Below are 24987 nucleotides of genomic sequence, written 5' to 3'. Positions count from 1 at the left end.
ACTGAAGTCTTGTCTAGATGATCCTGCAGTGCTTCTTTCACCAGTGCCTCCATTAATTTTCCGGGAACAGAAGTTAAACTCACAGGTCTATAATTACTTGTGTCAGCCTTTGATCCCCCTTTGTGAATTGGGGTCACATTTGCACATCTCCAGTCAATGGGTACCTCCCCTGAGTCCAAGGAAGCTCTCATAATTAGGGCTAAGGGTTTGCTTACCTCCTTTGCTGCCTCCTTTAATATAACTGGATAGATCCCATCCACCCCAGGTGCCTTTCTTGTGTTTATCTTCAACAATTTCTCCTCCACTTTGCTCTCAGTTATTACAAGATTCTCTAGCTTACTGCTAGAGTTGAATACACCTCTGGCATTCCCCTCGCTGAATAACTCCTCATGTGTGAATGTCGATGCAAAATATTCATTTAGTTTGTTAGCTACCCGAGCAGGGTCATCAACAGTTGACCCATCGATCTCAAGTGGACCAATCTGATTCATCCCCTTCCTTCTAGAGTTTACATAAGTAAAGAACTCTTTGCTGTTTTTCTTCGCATCCCTTGCCAAGGATCTCTCGTAATCTGCCTTCGCCTGCCTAACCTCCTTTGTAACTTGGTTACAGATCAACTTGTATCTATCATAGGCGTCCGTGTCACGTGTTAATTTGTATGTATCCCATGCATTTTTCTTCTCTGCCATATGCCTCATTAGTTCATCTGACAACCATTTAGGCCTAAACCTTGAACAATATTTCTTAGTTGGTATGTAAAGCCTAGTAGCTTCCACGATAAGTTCTTTGAATGCTTCCCATTTTGAATTTGCTGTTGGCAATATCATCAGTTGATCCCACTGTATAGAATTTAAATACTGTCTCAGTCCATTGTAGTCGCCTTTACGAAAGCAATACCCCTTCCCTTTACCCCTAATGGTAGTTACCTCTTTGAGTAACTCCCACTTCAGCACACTGTGATCACTGCCACCAAGTGGTTCATTTATCTGCAGATTCTTAATGCATGAAGAATCACTACTGATAATCAAATCAAGAGTATTACTCCCTCTAGTTGCCTCCCGAACATGCTGATGTAGAAAACAATCATCCAATAAATCCACAAAAGCCTTGCTACTGTGTGAGTGACCAGCCCCCAAATTCCAGTCAATATCTGGGAAATTAAAATCCCCCATTATAAGACTCTCTGATTTACTGGCCCACTCTATTTCTCCGAACAGTTTCTTATTATACTCATCAGAGTCATTAGGCCTATAGCACACTCCTACTCTCAATTTTGATCTCCCAATGCTTATGTCACACCAAACTGACTCGACACTGCACTGTCCAGCGATGTCCACTGGCTTCACTTCCTTGGATTTTATGTGTTTTTTAACTAATAGCAATAGGGTGGTTGAGGGGGAGAAGACAGAGAGTGGTAATCAATGGACACTGCTCATCGTGGACTAATGTTATTAGTGGAGTCACTCAGGGCTCAGTGTTGGGTCTATTATTGTTTTCTGTATTTATAAATGATGTTGATGATGGTATATCAAGCTTAATGTCCAAGTTTGCAGACGATACAAAGGTTGGCAGGGTTGTCAAGGACACTACTGACACTATGCTGCTGCAACAGGATCTGGAAAGGTTGAGCAGATGGGCTGAGAGGTAGCAAATGAAGTTTAACATTGACAAATGTAAAGTACTACACATGGGAAACAGTAACCCCAGAACAACGTATCAACTCTGTGGTACTACACTGACAGTGGTAGAGAATGAAAGGGACTTGGGGGTGGTTGTGCAGGCAGATATGAAGTTCTCTGAGCAGTGCAGACGGGCTGCATGAGTAGCTCATGGAGTATTGTCAATGATATACAGGAATTTTTCCAGCAGGGATAAGGAGGTGATTATTCCCTTGTATAAGGCAATGGTCAGGTCACACCTAGAGTACTGTATACAGGTCTGGAGGCCTCATTTCAAGAAGGATGTAGAGCTGCTGGAACGAGTACAGAGAAGGGCAACAAGATTAGTGAATGGAACAAAGGGGTGCTCTTACGAAGAAAGGCTTAAGTTTTGCAAATTACAGTGTCTGGAGACTAGGCACCAGCGAGGTGATCTGATAGAGGTGTATAAAGCCTTGAATGGTTTGAGCATGCTCAATGCTGATGGGATTCTTCCTCTAGCTCAGAATAATCACCTGAGAGGGCATAAATTCAAATTGAGGAAAGACAGATGTAGGATAGACGTGCGGAAATTTGCCTTTAGCCAGCGGGTGGTTGGTTGGTGGAACAGACTTCCATCCCTTGTCGTGGAGGTTGATAGCCTAAATAAGTTTAAGGCTCAGCTGGACAGGTATTTTGAACGAACAGAGGGGTGAAGTGGAAGTGGGTTTTTTTTTTTTTTTTTTTGGCTGATGCTGCATAAGCTTGCTTTCTTGCATCAAATGCCTCTACTAATGCTAATGCTAAATGCTAATGCTAAGAAGGTGATTGTCCCCTTGTATAAGTAAATGGTCAGGCCACACCTTGAGTTCTGCATACAGGTCTGGAAGCCTAATTTTATTAAGGATGTATAGCTGCAGGATGTAGTACAGTGAAGGGCAACAAGATTGGTGAGAGGAACGAAGGTGTCTTCTTACCAAGAAAGGCAAGTTCTGCAAATTGCAGCATCTGGAGACTAGAGACCTGCTAGTTGATCTGATTGAGGTGTATAAGGATTTGATTGGTATGAGCAAGCTGAATGCTGATGGGATTCTTCCTCTTGCTTTGCACTTGAGGGGGCATAATTTCAAATTAAAGAAAAATAATTACAGAATATATGTGCATAAATTTGCCTTTAGCTAGCAACTGGTTGATTGCTGGAACAAACTTCCAATTGTCGTTGTGGAAGTTGATTGCTTAAATAGATTCAAGGAAGAACTGGACAAACATTTGCAGCAAATGGATAGATGAAACGGGCAAGTTTTTTTTTTTTTTTTTTTGGCTGTTGCTCTATTAGCTTGCTTTCTTGCATCATATTCTCTATCAATGTTAATGCTTATGTCAGATTCTAGATTGTTAAACTAAACCCTAATTTCATCCAGTTTGCCTATAATGCTTCTACAATTATGATATAAGCATTTAACAGAATCTATTATTTATAAACTTCTTACATTTTTCTTTTGTACCATAAATCTATTAAGTTCATGTGGTAATATTGATGCCTTTAGGTATAAATTTTGAACAATATGGCTTTGTAGGTATAGAAAGCTTAGTATCTTCCATTATTACTTCCTTTTTTTCTCATTTAGAATTTGCAAATCAAAATCCCTACCTGTTACCCTTGATAATAGTTATATCTTTAGGTATATACGTCATGAATTTGCCGCTTCCGTAGCCAGGTGGGCAGGAGCAGCAGTGCGTAGCACACGCTTCTTGATTAGACCAGGGTTCGAGCCCATGACCACCAAATACGGAGGATGCCGAAGGGTCAGGGAATGACCACCGCATATCCCTGGAGCAATATGGCCTTAGTTGCTAATGCTCCTAAAAAACCAAAACAACAACAACGGCGTGATTTTTTTGTGATTATTTGCACCTTATGGTTCTGTTATTTAACTATTCTAGGCAGTTTTAGGAGAGGTGTGTGGAAATTTGCTTTAGCCAGCAGGTAGTTGATTAAAACTGTCAACTTCCATTTGTTTTGGAAGTTGACAGTTTTAATAAATTCAAGGCTGGACTATACAAACTTTTGGAGTGAATGGATTGGTGAAATGGGAAGTTGTTTTTTTTTATTATTTTGGCTGATGATATATAAGCTTGCTTTGCTGCATCATATGCCTCTGCTTATGCTAATTCTTAGTGCATGGTGTTTTGCTGCTGATAATCTCCAATGATTCATCATGCTATAAGATCAATTGGATAGACAATTTGAGTAGTCGAGAACTGCTAATTAATCCCAAATTAGCGGTTCTCGACTACTCAATTTGTCTGTCCAACTGTCTAATAAAGTTTCGAGACTTTAGGACCTCCATATTTTTTTACACTAAGCTATAAGATTAAGTGTTTTGCTTTCTATTGTTGCCTCTCTAGCACACTGCTTTTGAAAACAGTCATCCAATAAATTAAGAAAATATCTATTCCTGTGTGAGTGACCAAACCACAAGTTCCTGCCAATTTGGAATGTTAAAGTCCCCTCTATAATACCTTCCATTCTACTGACCCACTCCGTCTGCCTTTCTCTGCAGTTGTTCATATTCTCATCACAGTCATTTGGCCTGTAGATTTAAGTTTTCTCAGTTTTTATGTCATGCTAAACTGACTGTCCTGGCCCTCCACATCATCTGGGTGTACTGCCTTATGTTCTGTGTGCCCTGTACTTGTTAACTAAATCCTCAGATCTTCTATTCTTAATATCATTAGTACCCATGTCTATTACAGTATCACCACCCTTTGTGCCTTAAAAGACGATAGCTACTGTACAGTATCATCAACTTTTGCCCCTGGCAGACATACCCTGCTCCTATTCCACCCATCATTTTTTCACAATATGTTTACCATTACCCTGACAGTCGAGTCACCAACTATAGCTACTTCTGTGGGACAAAGGCTCTCTACTATAGAGGCTGCCATTGTGTTGTCTGATGCTGGGGCCAAGTCTCAAACTTTGGGGTGGGCAGCTGAGTGCTTGGTAGGTTCATCTGTTATAGGACGTGAACCCTTATTTTGAAGCCCTAATATAATCCCATTAGAATGCCAAATTCGCAACTTAATCTTTTTATGCCCTTTTCAACAAATACACACACACAGAGACATCTCCTGTGGCGGTATCATGTTGTGCTAAAGGAGAACATGATATGTCAAAAAAAGGGACCAAGTTATGCATGGTTTAAAATGTAATCCTGATTTGCAGAAGGACTGCTCTCGGAAGTGCTCTCCTGGGCAACAGCATTTCCACTACTTTAAGCATATTGCTTTGCTGCCCTAGTCTGAGGCATGATTTTACTCAAAATTTAATTTAAACAATACACGAAACTAACAGATACAAAAATAATAATGCTATACTCTCTTATTTGGTAGCAGTACACACTATTCTAATTTTAGATTACATTGTTATTTATAGTTATTACATAGTTTCATTATGTAGTATGTGTGAATGTTTTAAATAAGCTACTGCTTTTCTAATTTCTTATCTAAGAACAGAAAAATATGCCAACCTACATGACTAGAACCTTCAAACTAATTATTTAGTAATTATTTACTATGCAGGGTTCTAATTACAATTAGAACACTAAATTGTAAATGTTCTAATTACAATTAGAACACTGCAGTTACCACTGTGGTGCATTACATTACTAATTACATGATGGAATATTTGTGCCAAAATCAGTAATACAAAGACTAAAGTCATAACTTAAAACTAAATCCCTAGCTGAATTTAAATGTATGCTAGTGAACTTGTCTCTGACTTTTAAAGGAGGATATGATGTGTTAAAAAAAAGAGAACAAGTTATGCATAAAATATAATCCTGATTTATTATCAGCTATATGCTTAATCCATTAGGCATATTTAAGCAATATGCATAATCCTTTAAACATATTGCTTTACGGCCCTAGTCTGAGGCACGATTTTACTCGAAATTTGATTTAAAACAATACACAAAACTAGCAGATACGAAAATAATACTGATCTCTCTTATTTGTTAGCCGTACAAACTATTCTAATTTTAGGTTACATTATGGTATTATTTATAGTTATTACATAGTTTCTTATCTAAGAACAGAAAAATATGCCAACTTACATGATTAGAACCTTCAAACTAATTATTTAATAATTATTTACTATGCAGTGTTCTAATTGCAATTACAACACTACATAGTAAAGGTTCTTATTACAATTAGAACACTACATAGTAAAGGTTCTTATTACAATTAGAACACTACAGTTACAAATTACTAATTACACAATGGAATATTTGCGCCAAAATCAATAATACAAAGACTAAAGTCGTAACTTAAAACTAAATCCCTAGCTGAATTTAAATGTAAGCTTGTGAACTTGTCTGTGACTTTTAAATGAGGACATGATATGTCAGAAAAAGAGAACAAATTATGCATAAAATATAATCCTGATTTGCAGAACTGTCCTTGGAAGTTCTCTCCTAGGCACCAGCATTTCCACTAATTTAAGCATATTGCTTTGCTGCCCTAGCCTGAGACATGATTACTGAACACAATTTAGTATGCTTAATTAAGTAAAGAGCAAAATTTTTCAAAAAAGTTATCCATTTCCTGGTGCTCAAAATTCTTTAACTGTGTATGCAGGCAGACAAAAAAAACTGCATCACCTTAAAAAAAAAAAAAAAGTAACATTTGTACTGAAACATATAAGATATTGTTTGATTACAGTCATTTTGTTTGTAGCAAAGCAAAGGCATTGTTTCAGATAATGCTTCTATTGCATCAGACAGTAATTACAAGGTATTGCATCAGCCGTTTCTATAAATACGGCATTGGAAAAGTATACATGCTCATTAGTATCCTGTTTTGTTCTATGCGTGCTATCACTGATAAAATAGGCTGCCACCAGTCAACAGTATCCCTAGTGCTGAAATTAAAGTGATTGGTGATGTGAAGAGAAGACATGGATCAGGCCGTAAGAGAATGACTACACCTTCCCAAGATCTATATTTGAAAAAGCTATGCCTTCATAATCGCCATGCTAGTGCTCCTAACCTAAAACTGGACTTTGAGATGGCCTCTGGTGTTGAAACAAGTGCACAAAATATCCAAATATGGCTTTCAGAATGGTCTGCATGCCTATTGGCCCAAGAAGAAGCTTTTGTTGCCCAACAGATGAAGTGACTTGCTTGGGCTAAAACGCATGTTTCATGGACAAAAGACAATCGGAGGCATACCATCCTGACTGCATAACACTGACTGTGAAGTTCCCCGCTGGTCAGATGGTCTGACCAAGCCAAGAGGTGGGGTGAATTAAGTTTATTAACAGAATGGTGAATGCAGAAACCTACACTGCTATCTTGGAGGAGCCGACCGGGCTAGCCGAGTGGGTAAAGTACCTGCCCGGCAACCCAAAGGTCGCGGGTTCGATTCCCGCCTCGGGCTGGATCAAAGTACTGCAAAAACCTTGGGAGGTGCAATATGGCCACAGAAGCCGATGCGCCAACAACTACCAAATCAAAAAAAAAAAAAAAAAAAAATCTTGGAGGAGTGCCTAAAACCTGTTATTAGGGATCACCACACAGACTTCCAAAATTGCATTTTTCAACAGGACTCAGCACCTTGCCACACAGCAAAATTGGTAAGTTTTATGCTTTTTAGATTTAATGATGAGTTTGTCTTCTTGTCTTACAAGGCTTATACCAATGTTTTCCCTGATTTTTCTCACTTAAGGTGCAGTCATACCTCAGAAATGCTGGCATTACAGTGTTGGACTGGCCCAGCAACAGACCAGATTTGAATCCTATTGAAAATTGCTGGTACATAATTTCATCTAAAATTGCTCAGAAGAAGCCAAGTAAGATAAGGAGAGCATTTTAAGGGTGTAGTACCATGAAATTGGGCAACTGTATATCCAGAAGTTAACTTTATGCCAGACAGTTGCAAGGCTGTAATTGCATCTCGTGGAGGAACAACAAAATATTGATGACTTATTTTACTGACTTACAGTACATAATACTATTACGTTATCTTGTCATTTCAGTTTGTACACATAAATGCAATAAAATGCATGTTTGGTTGTCGTGATTGGCATTTGCACGATTTATCATATTTCCATTAATTACATATTTTACCCTTTGAGAAGATATTTTTTTATTAGATTTCATTCACAGTGATATATATCCCATCTAACAAATGCATTTTGAACATTTCTGCAACCCACAATGCAGCGCAAAACAAATTATTTACAAAATTCAAGTGTTGCAGTTTTTTTGTCCGCTACTGTATGCAGTTTGTTTTGTCACACTTTATAGAAAATGATGTAAAATAGTAGTAGTGGCATGTGATGCAAGATGCAAGCTTATGCTGCAAAAGCATATGAACTTTTGCAGCATCAGCCAAATAAAAAAAAAAAAAACAATCCCCTCTAAATATTTGTCCAGTTCCTCCTTAAATTTATTTAACCTATCAACTTCCACAACGACAGATGGAAATTTGTTCCAGCAATTAACCACCTGCTGGCTAAAGGCAAATTTCCGCACATCTATTCTACATCTGCCTTTTCTTAATTTGAATTTATGCCCCCTTAGGTTCGTAATCTGAAAAAGTGGAAGGATCCCATCAGAATTCAGCGTGCTCAACCCATTCAAGGCCTTATACACCTCAATCAGATCACCACGCAGGTGCCTCGTCTCCAGCCACTGCAATTTGCAGAACTTAAGCCTCTCTTGGTAAGAGGATCCCTTAATTTCCCTCACCAATCTTGTTGCCCTTCTCTGTACATGCTCAAGAAAATCGACATCCTTCCTAAAATGAGGCCTCCAGACTTGTACGCAGTACTCAAGGCATGGCCTGACCATTGCCTTATACAGAGGGCCAATCACCTCCTTTTCCCTGCTAGCAAAATTCCTATATATCATTGACAAATCCCCATGACGTGCCCTGTCAGCCTGTCTGCATTGCTCAGAAAACTTCATATCTGACTGCACAGTTACTCCCAGGTCTTTTTCATTTTCTACCACCTTAAGTGTAGTACCACACAGTTGGTACTTTTCTCTGGGGTTACTTCTACCCATATGCAGTACTTTGCATTTGTCACAGTTAAACTTCAGTTTCCACTTCTTTGCCCATCTGCCCAAATTATCTAGATCCTGTTGCAGTAGCACACTGCCATTACTGTCATTAACAACCCTGCCAGCCTTTGTATCATCTGCAAACTTTGATACTAAGCCTGATATACCTTCATCGATATCATTGATAAATATACAAAACAACAGTGGACCCAACACAGAACCCTGTGGGACTCCACTAATAACATTAGTCCACGAAGAGCAGAACCCATTAATCACCACCCTCTGTCTTCTCCCACTCAACCATCCTTTTATCCATTGTAGCAACTTACCCTTAATACCATTCTGCTCCAATTTGTACAGTAGTCTTCCATGCGCAACAGCGTCAAAAGCTTTCCTGAAATTCAAATATATGATATCAAAATTATTTTTTGCATCCAGTTCCTTTGTAACCACATCATAATAACCAATCAAATTTGTCAGACAAGACTTTCCCTTAACAAACCCGTGCTGTGTCTGAATTATTGTTGCAGTCTTGTCTAGATGATCCTGCAATGCATCTTTAACCAGTGATTCCATTATTTTATCCGGAACAGAAGTTAAACTAACTCGTCTGTAATTACTCGTGTCACCCTTCGATCCCCCTTTGTGAATTGGGGACACATTTGCACATCTCCAGTCTGTGGGGACCTCCCCTGAGTCCAAGGATGCTCTCATAATTATGGCTAAGGGTTTGCTTACTTCCTTTGCCACCTCCTTTAATATAACTGGATAGATCCCATCCACCCCAGGTGCCTTTCTTATGGTTAACTTAAACAATTTCTCCTGCACTTTGTTCTCAGTTATTACAAAATCATTAAGCACCCTGTTATAATTTGATAACCTTGTGGCATTTTCAAACCTTAATAGCTCATGTGTGAATGTAGATGCAAAATACTCATTCAGTTTGTTTGCTATCTGAGCAGGATCATCAACAGCTGAACCATCGATATCAAGTGGACCAATCAGATTCAACCCCTTCCTTTTAGAGTTTATATAAGTAAAGAAATCCTTGCTGTTTCTCTTAGTATCCTTTGCCAAAGATTTCTCATAATCTGCCTTCGCCTGCCTAACCTCTTTTGTGACTTGATTACAGACTAGCTTATATATATCATAGGCTTCTGTGTCGCCTGATAATTTATATGCATCCCATGCATTTTTCTTCTCTGCCACGAGACTCATTAGTTCATTTGACAACCATTTAGGCCTAAACAGTATTTCTTAATAGGTATGAAACGTTTAGTAGCTTCCACTATTAATTCCTTGAATTCTTCCCACTTAGAATTTGCTGTTGGTAACATCAGTTGGTCCCACTGTACAGAATTTAAAAACTGTCTGAGACCACTATAGTCACCTTTATGGTAGCAAAAACACCCTTCCTTTACCCCTGATAGTAATTATATCTTTAAGTAAATCCCACATCAGTACACTGTGATCACTGCCACCTAGTGGTTCCTTTTTTTTTTTTTTTTTGTAGCTGTTGGCGCATCGGCTTCTGTGGCCATAATGCACCTTCCAAGGTTTTTGCAGTACTTTGATCCAGGCAGGTACTTTACCCACCCGGCTAGCCCGGTCGGCTAGTGCTTCCTTTATCTGCAAATTCTTAATACACGAATGATCACTGCTGATAACCAGATCAAGAGTATTACCCTCTCTGGTTGCCTGTCAAACATGCTGCTGCAGAAAACAATGATCCAATAAATGCAAAAAAGTCTTACTAGTGTGCTAGTGACCAACCCATAAGTTCCAGTCTATAATCTGGGAAGTTAAAATCCCCCATTATAAGACATTCTGATTTACTAGCCCACTCTATTTCTCTGTACAATTATTCACTGTGCTCTCGAGTCATTAGGCCTCTAACCTACTCTTATTTTTGCTTTCGCAGTGCTTATGTCACACCAAACTGACTCAACAGTGCACTGTTCATCTATATCAACTGGATGCACTTCTTTTGATTTTATGTTTTTCTTAATTAACAGCATAACACCTCCTTCTTCCTATCCAGTCTATCCTTGCTGTATATAAGGAATGCAGAACTGGAATTTGGGGAGTACAATGTGTACTCCCCAAATTCCAGTTCTGCATTCCTTATATCTGTGTGACACCACGTCTCTGCTATCCCAACAATATCTGCCTTTGATGCCTTGACCAACACTTCAAATTTATCAAATTTATTTACTATACGTTTAGCATTGGCATACATGTACCTATTCTTGTTATTAGTTACCCTAACACATCCCATATACCCACTTGTTTCACGATGACTGCCATCAGTCCCTGAAACCCCCCAACATCCTTCGCTTCACGCCGCTGCTTATTCTAATAGAAGTAGTGCAAGAATCACCTTCACCTCTGCCTGCAGCTACTTTTAACCTTTAATCTGTGAATCCCCCCCCAAGCTAGCAGTTTTCCAACCCACCTAACACTGCCTCAATAGCATCAGCAAATATTCTTGCACCCTTTCTATTTAAGTGTATCCCATCCCTGTAGAAGCAGTCTCTCCTGTTAACAAGCACAGACCCAGCTGAAAAAAATTTTACCCCTTGAACCTTGCACATTTCCTCCAGGACCAAATTGATTGACAAGGCTCTCATCATGTACTCCCTCCTATCGTGTCTGGGCAGAATTGCAGACACTTTCAAATTTAACCCTAATTCACGACTCTTTTGCAACATTGACCTGTATTTTTTAAGTAAATCTGCAGATCTCCTACTCTTAATGTCATTGATGCCGTGTACAACAATATCACCTATTGTGCCCTTAAAAGATGATACAGTGAAACTTCTCCTAACGGACACCTCTCTTTAACGGACATCTCTCTCTACAACGGACATTTTCAAATTCCCCAACTCACCTCTATTGGTTTTAACGTGTTTGCAGCTTCTGTCTAGCGGACATTCTCTGTAACGGACGCCAACAGGCAATCTGCACTGTTTCGTTTAGATTAGCACTTGATTTGATCTCCCCATAACGGACTGCGGGAGAGCTCACGGCTCTTTTCCTAGGAACTTTTCTTCCACGTATTGCCTCAATTGTGTGTTTATTTTCTATTTCCGATTCTCTGAATTTTATCAAGGTTTACGTCGTGGTTCTAAACCCTTTTTCAAGAATTTTAAGGCACGTGTAAAACTTCTGATGAATTCAGTGTGTGCAGGGGGGGGAGGGAATTTGGTCGGCCTTTCGTCTTTTCAGTTTCAGTTTTCAGTTTTGTTCAGTGTCGTGTGAAGTGCACAGTGTCTTCTCGTGAATATTTAACTTTAAAAGATAAAGTCGAACTCATTAATGCATATGATCGGCAAAAAAATAGTGTTCACAATCTCGCTGCAAAATTCAAAATCGGGAAGACGCAGGTAAGTGACATTCTAAAGAAAAAAAAAAATGAACTGCTCAAACAATTTTGGCAACACGGAAATGATCAGGTTCAAAAATCATTCCTGAAGACCGTTGGACTTCAAATTGACAATGTTACTTATGAGTGATTTTGTCGCGCACGTGCTAAAAAAATTCCCATTAATGGGCCTATTATTAGGGAAAAGGCTTTGGAGGCTGCGAAATCTATGGGAGTAAATGAGTTCAAAGCTTCTGTGGGATGGCTAGACAAGTTCTAAACTCAGCATAAAATTTCTTGGAAAACCGTAAGTGGTGAAGGTGGATCTGTTGATACTGGTGTTGTAATAGAGTGGACCGTCAAATTGGAAGATTTATGTCGTGATTTTGAAGCTAAGGATATTTACAACTGTGACGAAACAGGGTTGTTTTTTAAAGCTCTTCCTGAAAAAAAACAATGAGTCTAAAAAACGAAAAGTGCCAGGGCGGAAAAATTTCTAAGGAACTCTTGACTGTACTATTGTGTACAAATATGCTGGCAGACTTTGAACAACCTCTTGTTATAGGAAAACCACAAAATCCTCGTTGTTTCAAGGGCATAAAGTTGAATCTTTTGAATGTTGACTGGAAGTCTAATACAAAAGCGTGGATGACACGAGATATCATGAGCGAATGGATAAGTCACTTTAACCAAAACATGATTCGTCAAAACAGAAAAATTATTCTTTTCATGGATAATGCTGCATCTCACCCGCACATTGAATTGTCCAACATTCAAATTGTTTGTCTGCCACCAAACACATCTGCAGAGTGTCAGCCCTTGGATCAAGGGATAATAAAAAATTTTAAACTTCACTACAGAAAACGTGTTTTAAGACATCTCTTTGCAAGCATGTGCGAGTGACCTTGCAAAGAAAATCAGCATCCTAGATGTGATTCAATGGATTTCCTCTTCAGTAAATGCAATTAGAAAACAAACTGTCGTGAACTGTTTTGTAAAGTCTGTCTTCTCAAACGCAGAAATATAAGTTGTGAACAGCAATGTGGATCACCAAGAAGAACAAGAACTTCAACATCTATTGATAATGTACGATACTTCAGCTACAAGTGACCCTGGCTACAAAGATATAGACTCGAACCTCACTACAGAAGATGATGCTCTAGATATCAACGACATTATCATCGATATTGTTCAAGAAGTTCCTCATGAGGATGAAGAAATGGAAGGAGGTCATTCTGTCGAAGAACATATTAACGACAAACCACCGATGAAAATAGAAGAAGTGCTCATACAAATCAATCGTTTAAAAATGTTTTCCGCCGCTGAAGAAGATACTGAAGGACTTTCGATGGTTTCTTCACTCCAAACAAATGTTGAAAACAAAATTATCAGCCAGAAGAAGGTGCAGAAGAAAATAAGTGATTACTGTATGTATTTTTCTTAAGATAAAGTCATAATATGCATAGCACAATTGTATGTATATTATTTACAAAAATATTGTGCAAAATCTGTATATAATTTAATTTAATTTTACATTAAATGTTTAACGATTTTTCTTTATCTCTTGTGTATGTAATTGTATATTATTTACAAAAATATTGTTCAAAATCTGTATATATTTTAATTTAATTTTACATTAAACATTTAACGATTTTTCTTTCTTTCTTGTTTTTTTTTCTCCCTCAACTTCTTGTTAGGACACTTCTCTCTAACGGACAAATTTTCGTTCCCCATGGCTGTCCGTTAAAGCGAAGTTTTACTGTATATGCTTTACAACTTCAATCCTGATGAATTATTCATGTTCTCTAAATGCATTCAACTTTATGACTGATTTTAATATTCTCCAGTATCATTTAGCAAATACCGTATGGACACGAATATTGTTTAACTATTTTCCATTGATTATTGTTTAGTGGTCATAAATTTGCTTAATTGCATGGCCAATATATGAACAAACACAATTTAATTTTAGTTGCTCTTGCACCAGTAAACCATATTGATAACTTCTTGTTTTGGATTGGGGATGCTCTTCCTGGTTTTGTTATTGGGATTAATGGTGTTGTAGAAGCTGTTGTAGTTTGAAGAAGTTCATGTTGTCTTATTTCTCTTCCAAACTGATAACCTAACCATTTGACCCAGAATTTGCATGGATCTATTTGAATGCAAATAATTAGCATTGTTTCCCATACCAGATTAATTTTTATTATTATTTTTTTATTTCTGATTCTTTTCTTGAATACATTTTATATTTATTTGTAGGATTGGAAGAATACGTATTTTAAAGCTAGCACAGCCCTTCAGTATAGAGAGAGGAAGCTTGACGATGCTGCCCAATTAATTGAAACAGTAAGGAGTAAATGAGTTTTAATTTTTCTGTAATTAAAATACCTTGAATTAAGATATGTTTCAATTTATTATATTACTTTATTATAAAGTACAGTTAGTCATCTAGCCAACATGTTTAGTATATAAAATGGTTTCCTTCTTTGATTAATTGTGATTGCATAATGGTGAAATCAGTGATAAGCATAAGAAGATAGAGACCTACTTGAGGTGTGTTTTTATGGGTGTTTCTTTTTGAGAAACATAGAACTGTAACAATGGATACAAAGATTAACAAAATTAAGTGCTCTTCATAAGTGAGTTAGGCCTTGGACATAACTCAGATGTCAGCAGTAAGAAACATAAAAGAGAAGTTAAGAGTGAAAGGATTCTGCTGCAAGCAGGCAAAAGCAATATCAAGCAGTTTGTGGGAGCTTATTATTGATATTGCAGAACTTCGTACCATTTGGATTGAGAAACAAACTTGACTCCAAAAATGGTAGTCTTTATAAGAATCTTAATTAACATCAAGGAATAGTTCTATTTCTCTAAGTACTTTTCCTTGGTAATATTTTTCACTTGCTGCTTTTCTGTAATGATTGACATTTATTGCACCAAACCTTCTTTCATCAGTAAAAGCTGGATATTTGAACTGTCACATCTGTCTGTATATTCCAAACCCAATAAGATGTTATAAGGTCGGAGATTTGGATATCCTGAGTCTGCCAAGGAGACTGACTCTCTGTATGCACAAATTGTGGATCCAAGGAGAGCATGCTCATTTTGATTGTAATGCAGTCTTTGCTTTGTTTTACCCGTAAAGTCAACCAGCCAGCCTTCTCTAAAACTTGTCAGCAGTGGATATATGAAAAAAAAAAAAAAAATACAGAAATACAAAGTAAAAAAAAAAGTCTCATACCCAGAAGCAAGAAAAAAAACAATTACAACAGCATATGCAATGTGCATATGCTAAAGCATCTCACAGATTTTAATTCAGCATCAGTTCAAACCAATAGAGAAATTCAGCCAAACATCTCAGTTTCCGAATATGCTCAATCTTTGCAATAATCTGCACCATAATTCCTCAAATCAGACTGCAGATAGAACTAATAACACACCAGTCTAGATATCACCTGCTGTTTCTATAACTCCTATAAGAACAGTCCACAGACAAAGCCTAAGTTGGATTAGAAAGAAATACATTAATTCCTTCCTTTTGGCTGCTATTGAAATTTCTAATTGAGACAAAACCAACCTAATGATCCCTCCTCAAGATGTCATATATACACATCCCATTTTTCAAAATTGGTATGAAGTTATACTCTCTTTCGATGACACCCCAGGGGCTCACATCTGGTGAGTATGGGCTTGCACACCCAGAGACCTGAATGGTTATCATCATTCTTCTCTTTCTAGGTGATTCCTTTCTACTTCTGACTCTCTCTCTCAGGGTAACTCAGGAATTGTTTTTGTTTTGGCTGGTGCAGCATAAGCCTCAGGCTACCTTGCACCATATGGCTAATAATAATAAGACGGATCTTTTATTGATGATGTTTATGGAGGTATAGTTATATTCCTGGATTCAGTATACCCTTGCAAACACATTCTCTTACAAATCTCAGTTGAAACTTTTACTATGTATGGTGATCAGATATTACCTTGACACCTGTTCTCGATCTAGCTCCTGCCCAGTCATCTTATTACCATTCATGAACTTGAAATTTTTAATCTACAAATACCAGATCCTTTCTATTTATTAGATGACCTCAGTGGATATCATTCCATTGTGGGGTTTCCCCAAGAAAAGCTTGTTGAAGTGATTAATGATCTCTCTCTCTCTCTCTCTCTCTCTCTCTCTCTCTCTCTCTCTCTCTCTCTCTCTCTCTCTCTCTCTCTCTCTCTCTCTCTCTCTCTCTCTCCCTCCCTCTCTCTCTCTCTCTCTCGGAACAACCTCAGCAATACTTCATTTACTTTCCAGTCCTCTTCTGCAGTATCAATCATGTAGCTCTTAATGACCTAGTTACTAGCACTAAATACCCGCTGATATGTTGAATTCAAACTTCAAACATCACATCTTATATCCTCACAATACTGTATAAAATAGAAAATTGGCAAGAAAAATTGGACTAAATACGTTCCATGTATCTTTTAATGATCAGATCATTGAATTTTGCACTGTTGACACTATCACTAATCACATGGCAACTCAGATACTAGCAGTTACATATCCACTACACTTCCACAGTCTCAGGCAGGCAGGCATGGATATATAAATTATCGGTTGAATGAAAATTGCAATAATTCAAAAAAAAAAAAAAAAAAAAAAAACCTGGGCACAGAGTCTATTACTCAAACGCCTTAACACTATCAACCTCATAAATTATAAGAGACTTAGAGCCAAAGCGTAAGGAGGGGGACAAAAAAAAGGGGGGGGGGGGAGGATCTGAACTCTATTCACTACCCGGATTATTAATAGATTAATAAAACTAATAATATAAGAATTATCTGGAGAAAATAAAGCAAATTACCTCTGTTTATCCTCTCCACTTCTCAGCTGGGAATTGGAAGGAGCTTTCTACTCCTGCATATATTGCTAATGCTGGGAACTGTGTTCTCTCAACTGTCTGCCTCAGATGTTTGATTTCAGAAGATAAAAATTTTAGCTGAAAAATCCCAACTGAACTTCAGAACCATATCCCTTTTATCTTACAATCAGCCACTTATTGTGCTGCAACAAGCCCTAACTACCTCAAGAAACAGTGATACTGGTCCCAGCGGAATATATTACACAATGCTCCAACATTTGGATAAGAAAACATTATCCACACTACTGACTTTTTTCATTAATATTTTCAATGAGCATTCATTCCCCAGCACCTGGCATCATTCCTATATACTGGCAGTACACAAACCAGGAAAGAGCACTCTGTTCTTCACAACTATAGATCAATTTCTCTTACCATTTGCTTTGGGAAAACACTAGAAAAATGATATAGCATTGACTGGCTTGGAATTTTAAGTCTCAATATCAGATCAGTGATAATCAGTTTGGTGTCTGAAAAAGTCAATAATTCCTGGATCTCATGATCAAAGCTCTCATCATGGTAAGCCTTCATGTACAGATAGTTTTCAACAGCACATGGAATTTTGGCATGATCTGAAAGGACACATCATATTTCATCCAAAATATCCTTATTCATAGATCCTCAAGTTTTCTATCAGAGAATCTCAGTGCTCAAAGCTCTTTTCTCAGTGTTGTGTTATTTGCAATAAGAATAAATCATATGAGTAAAAATATTCCAAATGCTGTATCGTACTGTCTCCTGCATTTCACACAGTATGAGCTTCATTCAGAGTCTTCTCCAAATGTTAATAATATTGGAGCCATGGATGGAAGAGAATTGGTACTGACTATCTTTCCATAAATCTGTGTACATTTCTATACCAAGCAAAAGATGCATCCTGATCCACAGACAGAGCTTTCCATATATGGGAACCATTCCATCTCAGTCTTGATAGCATCCTTCTCCTTGGGCTAATTTTCTTTTGAATGAGTTAAACATCCTTGGCCAAGTTTGCAGATGATACAAAGATTAGCAGGGTTGCTAATGACACTAATACAGTACACTGCTGCAACATGATCTAGAAAAGTTGAGCAGGTGGGCTGAGAAGTGGCAACGGAAGTTTAACATCGACAAATGTAAAGTACTGCATATGGGAAGCAGTAACCCCAGAGTAAGATATCACCTGTGTTGTACAACACTGATAGTGGTAGATACTGAAAATGATCTATGGATAATGGTGCAGTCAGATATGAAGTTTTCTGAGCAGTGCAGATAGTCTGCAAGAGTAGCTCATGGTGTCTTGTCAATGATATACAGGAATTTTTCTAGCAGGGATAAGATGGTGATTTTTTTTTTTTTTTTTTTGATTTGGTAGTTGTTAACGCATCGGCTTCTGTGGCCATATTGCACTTCCCAAGGTTTTTGCAGTACTTTGATCCAAGCCCGAGGCGGGAATCGAACCCGCGACCTTTGGGTTGCCGGGCAGGTACTTTACCCACTTGGCTAGCCCGGTCGGCCAAGATGGTGATTATCCCCTCGTATAAGGTAATGGTCAGGCCACACCTTTAGTATTGTATACAGGTCTGGAGGCCTCATTTTAAGAAGGATGTAGAGCTGTTGGAACAAGTACAGAGAAGGGCAGCAAGATCAGTAAATGGAACAAAGGGCTGCTCTCATGAACAAAGGCTTAGGTTTTGCGAATTACAGTGTCTGGAAACTACACGCCTGCAAGGTGATCTGATTGAGGTGTATTAAGCCTTGAATGGTTTGAGCATGATCAATGCTGAAGCTATTCTTCCTCATGCTCAGAATGATCGCCTGAGAGGGCATAAATTAAAGTTGAGGAAAGACAGTTGTAAGATAGAAGTGCGGAAATTTACCTTCAGCTAGTGGGTGGTTGATTCCTGGAACAAACTTCCATCTGTCGTTGTAAAAGTTGATAGTTTAAATAGATTCAAGGCAGAACAAGACAAACAATTTGGAGCGAGTGGATGTGGATGGGTGAAATGAGAAGGGTGAGTGTGTTTTTTTTTTTTTTTGGCTGATGCTATATAAGCTTGCTTTCTTGCATCATGTGCCTTTGCTAATGCTAATATGATGCAAGAAACCAAGCTTATATAGCATCAGCCAAAAAAAAAAAAAAAACACCTTTCCCATTTCACCCATCCAATCACCCCAAATATTTGTCTAGTTCTGCCTTGAACTTATTTAAATTGCTGACAGCTCGAAGTTTGTTCCAACGATCAACCACCCACAGGCTAAAGGCAAATTTCTGTACATATATTCTACAATTGTCTTTCCTCAGTTTGAATTTATGCCCTGTCAGGTGAGTAATCTGAGCAAGAGGAAGAATCCCATTAGCATTAAGTTTGCCCAAGCCATTCAAGGCCTTATACACCTTAATTAGGTCACATCGGAGGTGCCCTAGTCTCCAGAAGCTGCAATTTGCAGGACTTAAGCTTTTCTTGGTAAAACCATTTGTTTCCCTCACCAATCTCATTGCCCTTCTCTGTACTCATTCCAGCAGCTTTACATCTTTCCTAAAATGAGCCCTCTAGATTTAGCATTAGCATTAGCAAGGGCACATGATGCAAGAAAGAAAGTTTATATAGCATCAGTCAAAAAAAAAAAAAAAAAAAACCTTATTTCACCCATCCCCTCACTCCAAATGTTTGTCAAATTCTGCCTCGAATCTATTTAAGCTATCGATTTCTACAACAGATGGAAGTTTGTTCCAGCAATCAACCACCCGCTTGTTAAAGGCGACCTTCCGCACATCTATCATACAACCGTGTTTCCTGAATTTGAATTTATATCCTCTCGGGTGATTATTCTGAGCAAGAAGAAGAATCCCATCAGCATTGAGCATGACAAACCATTCAAAGCTTTGTACACCTCAATCAGATCATCTCACAGGTGCCTATTCTCCAGACACTGTAATTTGCAAAACTTCAGCCTTTCAACATAAGAGCAAACATCAGTAGTTGGTTTTACTTCCAAAGAGTAAGAGCAACCCTTTGTTCTGTTCACTAATCTTGTTGCCCTTCTCTGTACTCATTCCAACAGCTCTACATTATTCTTAAAATGAGGCCTCCAGACCTGTATACAGTACTCAAGCTGTGGGCTGACCATTGCCTTATACATCCTTATCCCTGCTAGAAAAATTCCTGTATATCATTGAGAAGACACCATGAGCTACTCTTGCAGACCACCTGCACTGCTCAGAAAACTTCATATCTGCCTGCACAATTACCCCCAGGTCCTTTTCATTCTCTATCACTGTCAGTGTGGTACCACTGAATTGATACCTTACTCTGGGATTACTGCTTTCCATGTGTAGTACTTTACATTTGTCAATATTCAACATCATTTGCCACCTCTCAGCCTATCTGCCCAACTTTTCTAGATTCTGTTGCAGTAGTGTACTGTCATTAATGTCATTAACAACCCTGCCAACCTTCATATCATCTGCAAACTTGGACATTAAGCCTGATATACCATCATCAATATCATTTATAAATACAGAAAACAAATCAATATCATTTACAAATAGAGAAAACAACAATGGATCCAACACTGAACCCTGTGGGACTCCACTAATAACATTAGTCCACAAAGAACAGTGTCCATTGATTACCACTCTCTGTCTTCTCCCATTCAACCATTCCTTTATCCATAACAGCAATTTGTCTCCAATCCAGCACTGCTCCAATTTGTGCAGCAGTCTTCCATGTGCAACAGTATCAAAGGCCTTTCTAAGATCCAAATATATATCAAAGTAATTCTTTGTGACTACATCATAGTATGCAATCAAATTAGTCAGACAAGACTTCTCCTCAACAAACCCATGCTGTGTCTGAGCTATCACTGGTCTTGTCTAGATGATCCTGCAATGCTTCTTTAACCAGTGCCTCCATTAATTTCCCTGGAACAGAAGTTAATTACCTTCTGTTCCAGGGAGGCCCATGTAATTACCTGCATCTCAATTTGAACCTCCTTTGTGGATTGGGATCACATTTGCACATCTCCAGTCCATGGGTACCTCCCCTGTGTCCAGGGAAGCTATCATAGTTATGGCACAGGGTTTTCTTACTTCCTTTGCCGCCTCCTTTAATATAACTGGATAGATACCATCCACCCCAGGTGCCTTTCTTATGTTTATCTTCAACAATTTCTCCTCCATTTTACTCTCAGTTATTACAATATTATCTATCTTAGTGCCAGAGTTGAATACACCTGTGGCATTCCTCTCCCTGAATAACTCCTAATGTGTGAATGCAAAATATTTTTCATTTAGTTTGGTTACCAGAGCAGGATCAACAGTTGGACCATCGATATCAAGTGGACCAATCTGATTCATCCCCTTCCTTCTAGAGTTTACATAAGTAAAGAACTCTTTGCTGTTTTTCTTTGCATCCTTTGCTTTTGCCAAAGATTTCTTGTAATCTGTCTTCGCCTGCCTAACCTCCTTTGTAACTTGGTTACAGACCAGCTTATATCTATCATAGGCTTCTGTGTCACATGTTAATTTATATGTATCGCATGCATTTTTCTTCTTTGTCACATGTCTAATTAGTTCATCTGACATCCATTTAGAACTAAATCTTGGACAATATTTCTTTGTTGGTTTGAAAAGCCTAGTAGCTGACAAGATTAATTCTTTGAATGTTTCCAATTTTGAATTTGCTGTTGGTAACATCAACAGTTGGTCCCACTGTATAGAATTTAAATACTGTCTCAGACCACCATAGTCACCTTTACGAAAGCAAAAACCCTTCCCTTTACCCTTGATGGTAGTTACCTCTTTGAGTTTGCACTCTTTCTATTTAAGTGTATCCCATCCCTGTAGAAGCAGTCTCTACTGTTAACAAGCACAGACCAGGCTGAAAAAAATTCTGCCCCTTGAGCCTTGCACAATCTCTCTAGGGCCAAATTGATTGAAAAGGCTCTCATCATATACTCCCTCCTATCGTGTCTGGGCAGAATTGCAGACTATTTCAAATTCAACCCTAACTCACGGCTTTTTTTCAGCATTGTCTTGTTCTTTTTAAGTAATTCCACTGGTCTCCTACTCTTAATATCATTAGTGCCAACGGGTACAATAATATCACCCTTTGTGCTCTTAAAAGATGATATCTGCTCTACGTCATCAACCTTTGGCCCGGGCAGACATATCCTGGTCCTGTTCCATTTATCACCTGAAAAATGTAAAGTACTGCATATGGGTAGCAGCAATCGCAAAGTAATGTATCAGCTATGTGATACTTCACTCAGGGTGGTGACAGAATGAAAAAAGCCAGGGTGTAATTGTGCAGTCAGATATGAAGTTTTCTGGGCAGTGCAGGTGGTCTTCAAGAGTAGCCCATGGTGTCTTGTCAATGACCTGAATGCAGTACTAAAGGTGTGGCCTGACCATTGCTTAATACAAGGAGACAATTACCTTCTTCTCCCTGCTAGTAAAATTTCTGTATATCATGGACAAAACACCATGAGCTACTCTTGCAGATCACCTGCACTGCCCAGAAAACTTCATATCTTACTGCACAATTACACCCAGGCCTTTTTTCATTCTCTACCACCCTGAGTGTAGTTATACACAGCTGATACATTACTCTGTGGTTACTGCTACCCATATGCAGTACTTAACATTTGTCAATATTAAACTTCAGTTGCCACCTCTCAGCCCATCAGCTCAAATTTTTTAGATCCTGTTGCAGTAGCGTACGGTCATTAGTGTCATTAACAACCCTGCCAACTTTGTTATCATCTCCAAACTTTGACATTAAGCCTTCATCAATGTAATTAATTAATACAGAAAACAACAGTGGACCCTACACTGAACCCCTGGGAGACTCCACTAATAATATTAGTCTACGAAGAACAGTGTCCATTGATTACCACTTTCTGTCTGCTCCAACTCAACCATCCGTTTATCCATAGCAGCAATTTGCCTCCAATGCCACACTGCTCCAACCTGTTCAGCAGTCTTCTATGTGCAACAGTATCAAAGACCTTTCTAAGATCCAAATATATGATATCAAAGTTATTCTTTGCATCCAGTTCCTTTGTGACTACATCATAGAATCCAATCAAATTAGTCAGACAAGAATTCCTTTTAACAAACCGATGCTGTGTCCGAGCTATTAAACTGTTTGTTTTTTAGGAGCATTAGCAACTAAGGCCATATTGCTCCTGGATATGCGGTGGTCATTCCCTGACCTTTCCACATCCTCCGTATTTGGTGGTGACGAGCTCGAACCCCGGTCTAATCAAGAAGCGTGTGCTACGCACTGCTGTTCCTTCCCACCTGGCTACGGAGGCGCCGTCCGAGCTATAACTGAAGTCTTGTATAGATGATCCTGCAATGCTTCTTTAACCAGTGCCTCCATTAATTTCCCTGGAACAGAAGTTATACTCTCAGGTCTGAATTACTCGTAAGTCCTTTCGTAAATTGGGGGCACATTTGCACATCTCCAGTCCATGGGAACCTACCCCTGAGGCAAAGGAAGGTTTCATAATTATGGCTAAGGGTTTGTTTACTTCCTTTGCTGATTCCTTTAAAATAACTGTATAGATCTCATCCACCCCAGGTGCCTTTCTTATGTTTAACTTCAACAATTTCTCCTCCATTTTGCTCTCAGTTATTACAAAATCAGTTAACTCCATTTTAGAGTTTAAGTTTCTGATCTCCACTTCACTACGGAATTCCTCATGTGTGAATGTACATGCAAAATATTCATTGTTTGTCAGCTACCTGAGCATGAATATCAATAGTCAAACCATGTATGTTAAGTGGATCAGTCTGAGTTCTTTACTTATGTAAACTTCTAAAGTTTACATAAGTAAAGAACTCTCTGCTGTTTTTCTTTGAATGCTTTGCCAAAGATTTCTCATAGTCGGCCTTTGCCTGCCCAACCTTCTTTGTGACTTTGTGACTTGATTATTTATATCTGCCATAGGCTTCTGTGTCGCCTGATAATTTAGATGTATCCCATGCATTTGTGTTCTCACCATGAGTCCCGTTAATTCATCTAATATCTATTTAGGCCTAAACCTTGAACAGTATTTCATGTTTCGTATGAAAAGCCTAATAATTTCCAAGATTAAGTCCCTGAAGGCTTCCCATTTAGAATTCACCATTGGTAACATCATCAGTTGATCCCACTGTATAGAATTTAAAAACTGTCTGAGACCACTGTAGTCACCTTTCCAAAAACAAAAACTCTTCCCCTTACCCCTGATGGTAGTTACTTCTTTAAGTAAATCCCATATCAGTACACTGTGATCACTGCCACCTAGTAGTCCTTTTATCTGCAAATTCTTAAACACATAAAAAATCACTGCTGATAATCAGATCAATAGTATTACTCCCTCTGGTTGCCTCTCCAGCATGTTGCTGTTTTTTTTTTAGGTGAACCCCAAACACAAGAGGTATTAGAACCTATAGTACTTAGTACCGTGCTTGGGTTGGAAGTTGAGAAGATGAAAGAAGATATTTGTTGACATTGGACTTGAACTTCTGTAGATTGTAATTTTCAGGAAATACGTATGAAGGAAGGTTGTTCCAGAAAATGGCAGTTGAATGAATAAATGAGGAAGATGAAAAGTTGGTTCTGTGGGTTTGAAGTTGGACAGTAAATGGATGTTGGCTGGTGGCGGCACATCTTCGGACTGTTTTGAAAGAGAGAGTGGGAATTATAGAAGCCAATTCAGAAGAACAGTGCCCATGGAAGTATCTGTAGAAGAGGCATGCAGCAGAAACAGTACGTCTATGAGAAAGCGAGTGGAGAGAATCTGTTAGAGATGAATCATTAATTAACCTAACTGCCCTCTTCTGAATGGAATGAAGAAGCTTGAGAGAGGTTTTGGGGGCACCACCCCAGATGTGGGAACAATATTCTATGGCAGGGCATTTTTCCGATTTATACAGAGTGAGCAGCTGTTTGGAAGAAAAGTAACACCGAGAGCAAAAGAGAAAACCAAGTTTTTAGATGCAGAGGAAGCAATATTTGTAATGTGCTTGTGCCAAG

The 24987-nt window shown here is 38.5% G+C and overlaps 1 protein-coding gene across 2 annotated transcripts in view; it reads left to right on the top strand.

The window, feature by feature from the left end:
- The window catches only part of ATP8A (ATPase phospholipid transporting 8A1), a 1160338-nt gene that overhangs the window by 669728 nt on the left and 465623 nt on the right, over positions 1-24987 (top strand). For both annotated transcript variants that reach the window (XM_090368461.1, XM_090368462.1), the window contains one exon: positions 14331-14417. In XM_090368461.1, the coding sequence (XP_090224587.1) occupies positions 14331-14417 (87 nt within the window). The remainder of the gene's footprint in view (positions 1-14330; positions 14418-24987) is intronic.

Source organism: Mastigoproctus giganteus, chromosome 2 (assembly GCF_048544385.1).
Source record: "Mastigoproctus giganteus isolate SK-2022 chromosome 2, ASM4854438v1, whole genome shotgun sequence".
In the NCBI taxonomy this organism is placed as follows: domain Eukaryota; kingdom Metazoa; phylum Arthropoda; class Arachnida; order Uropygi; family Thelyphonidae; genus Mastigoproctus; species Mastigoproctus giganteus.
This window is presented reverse-complemented; position numbering and strand designations above follow the sequence as displayed.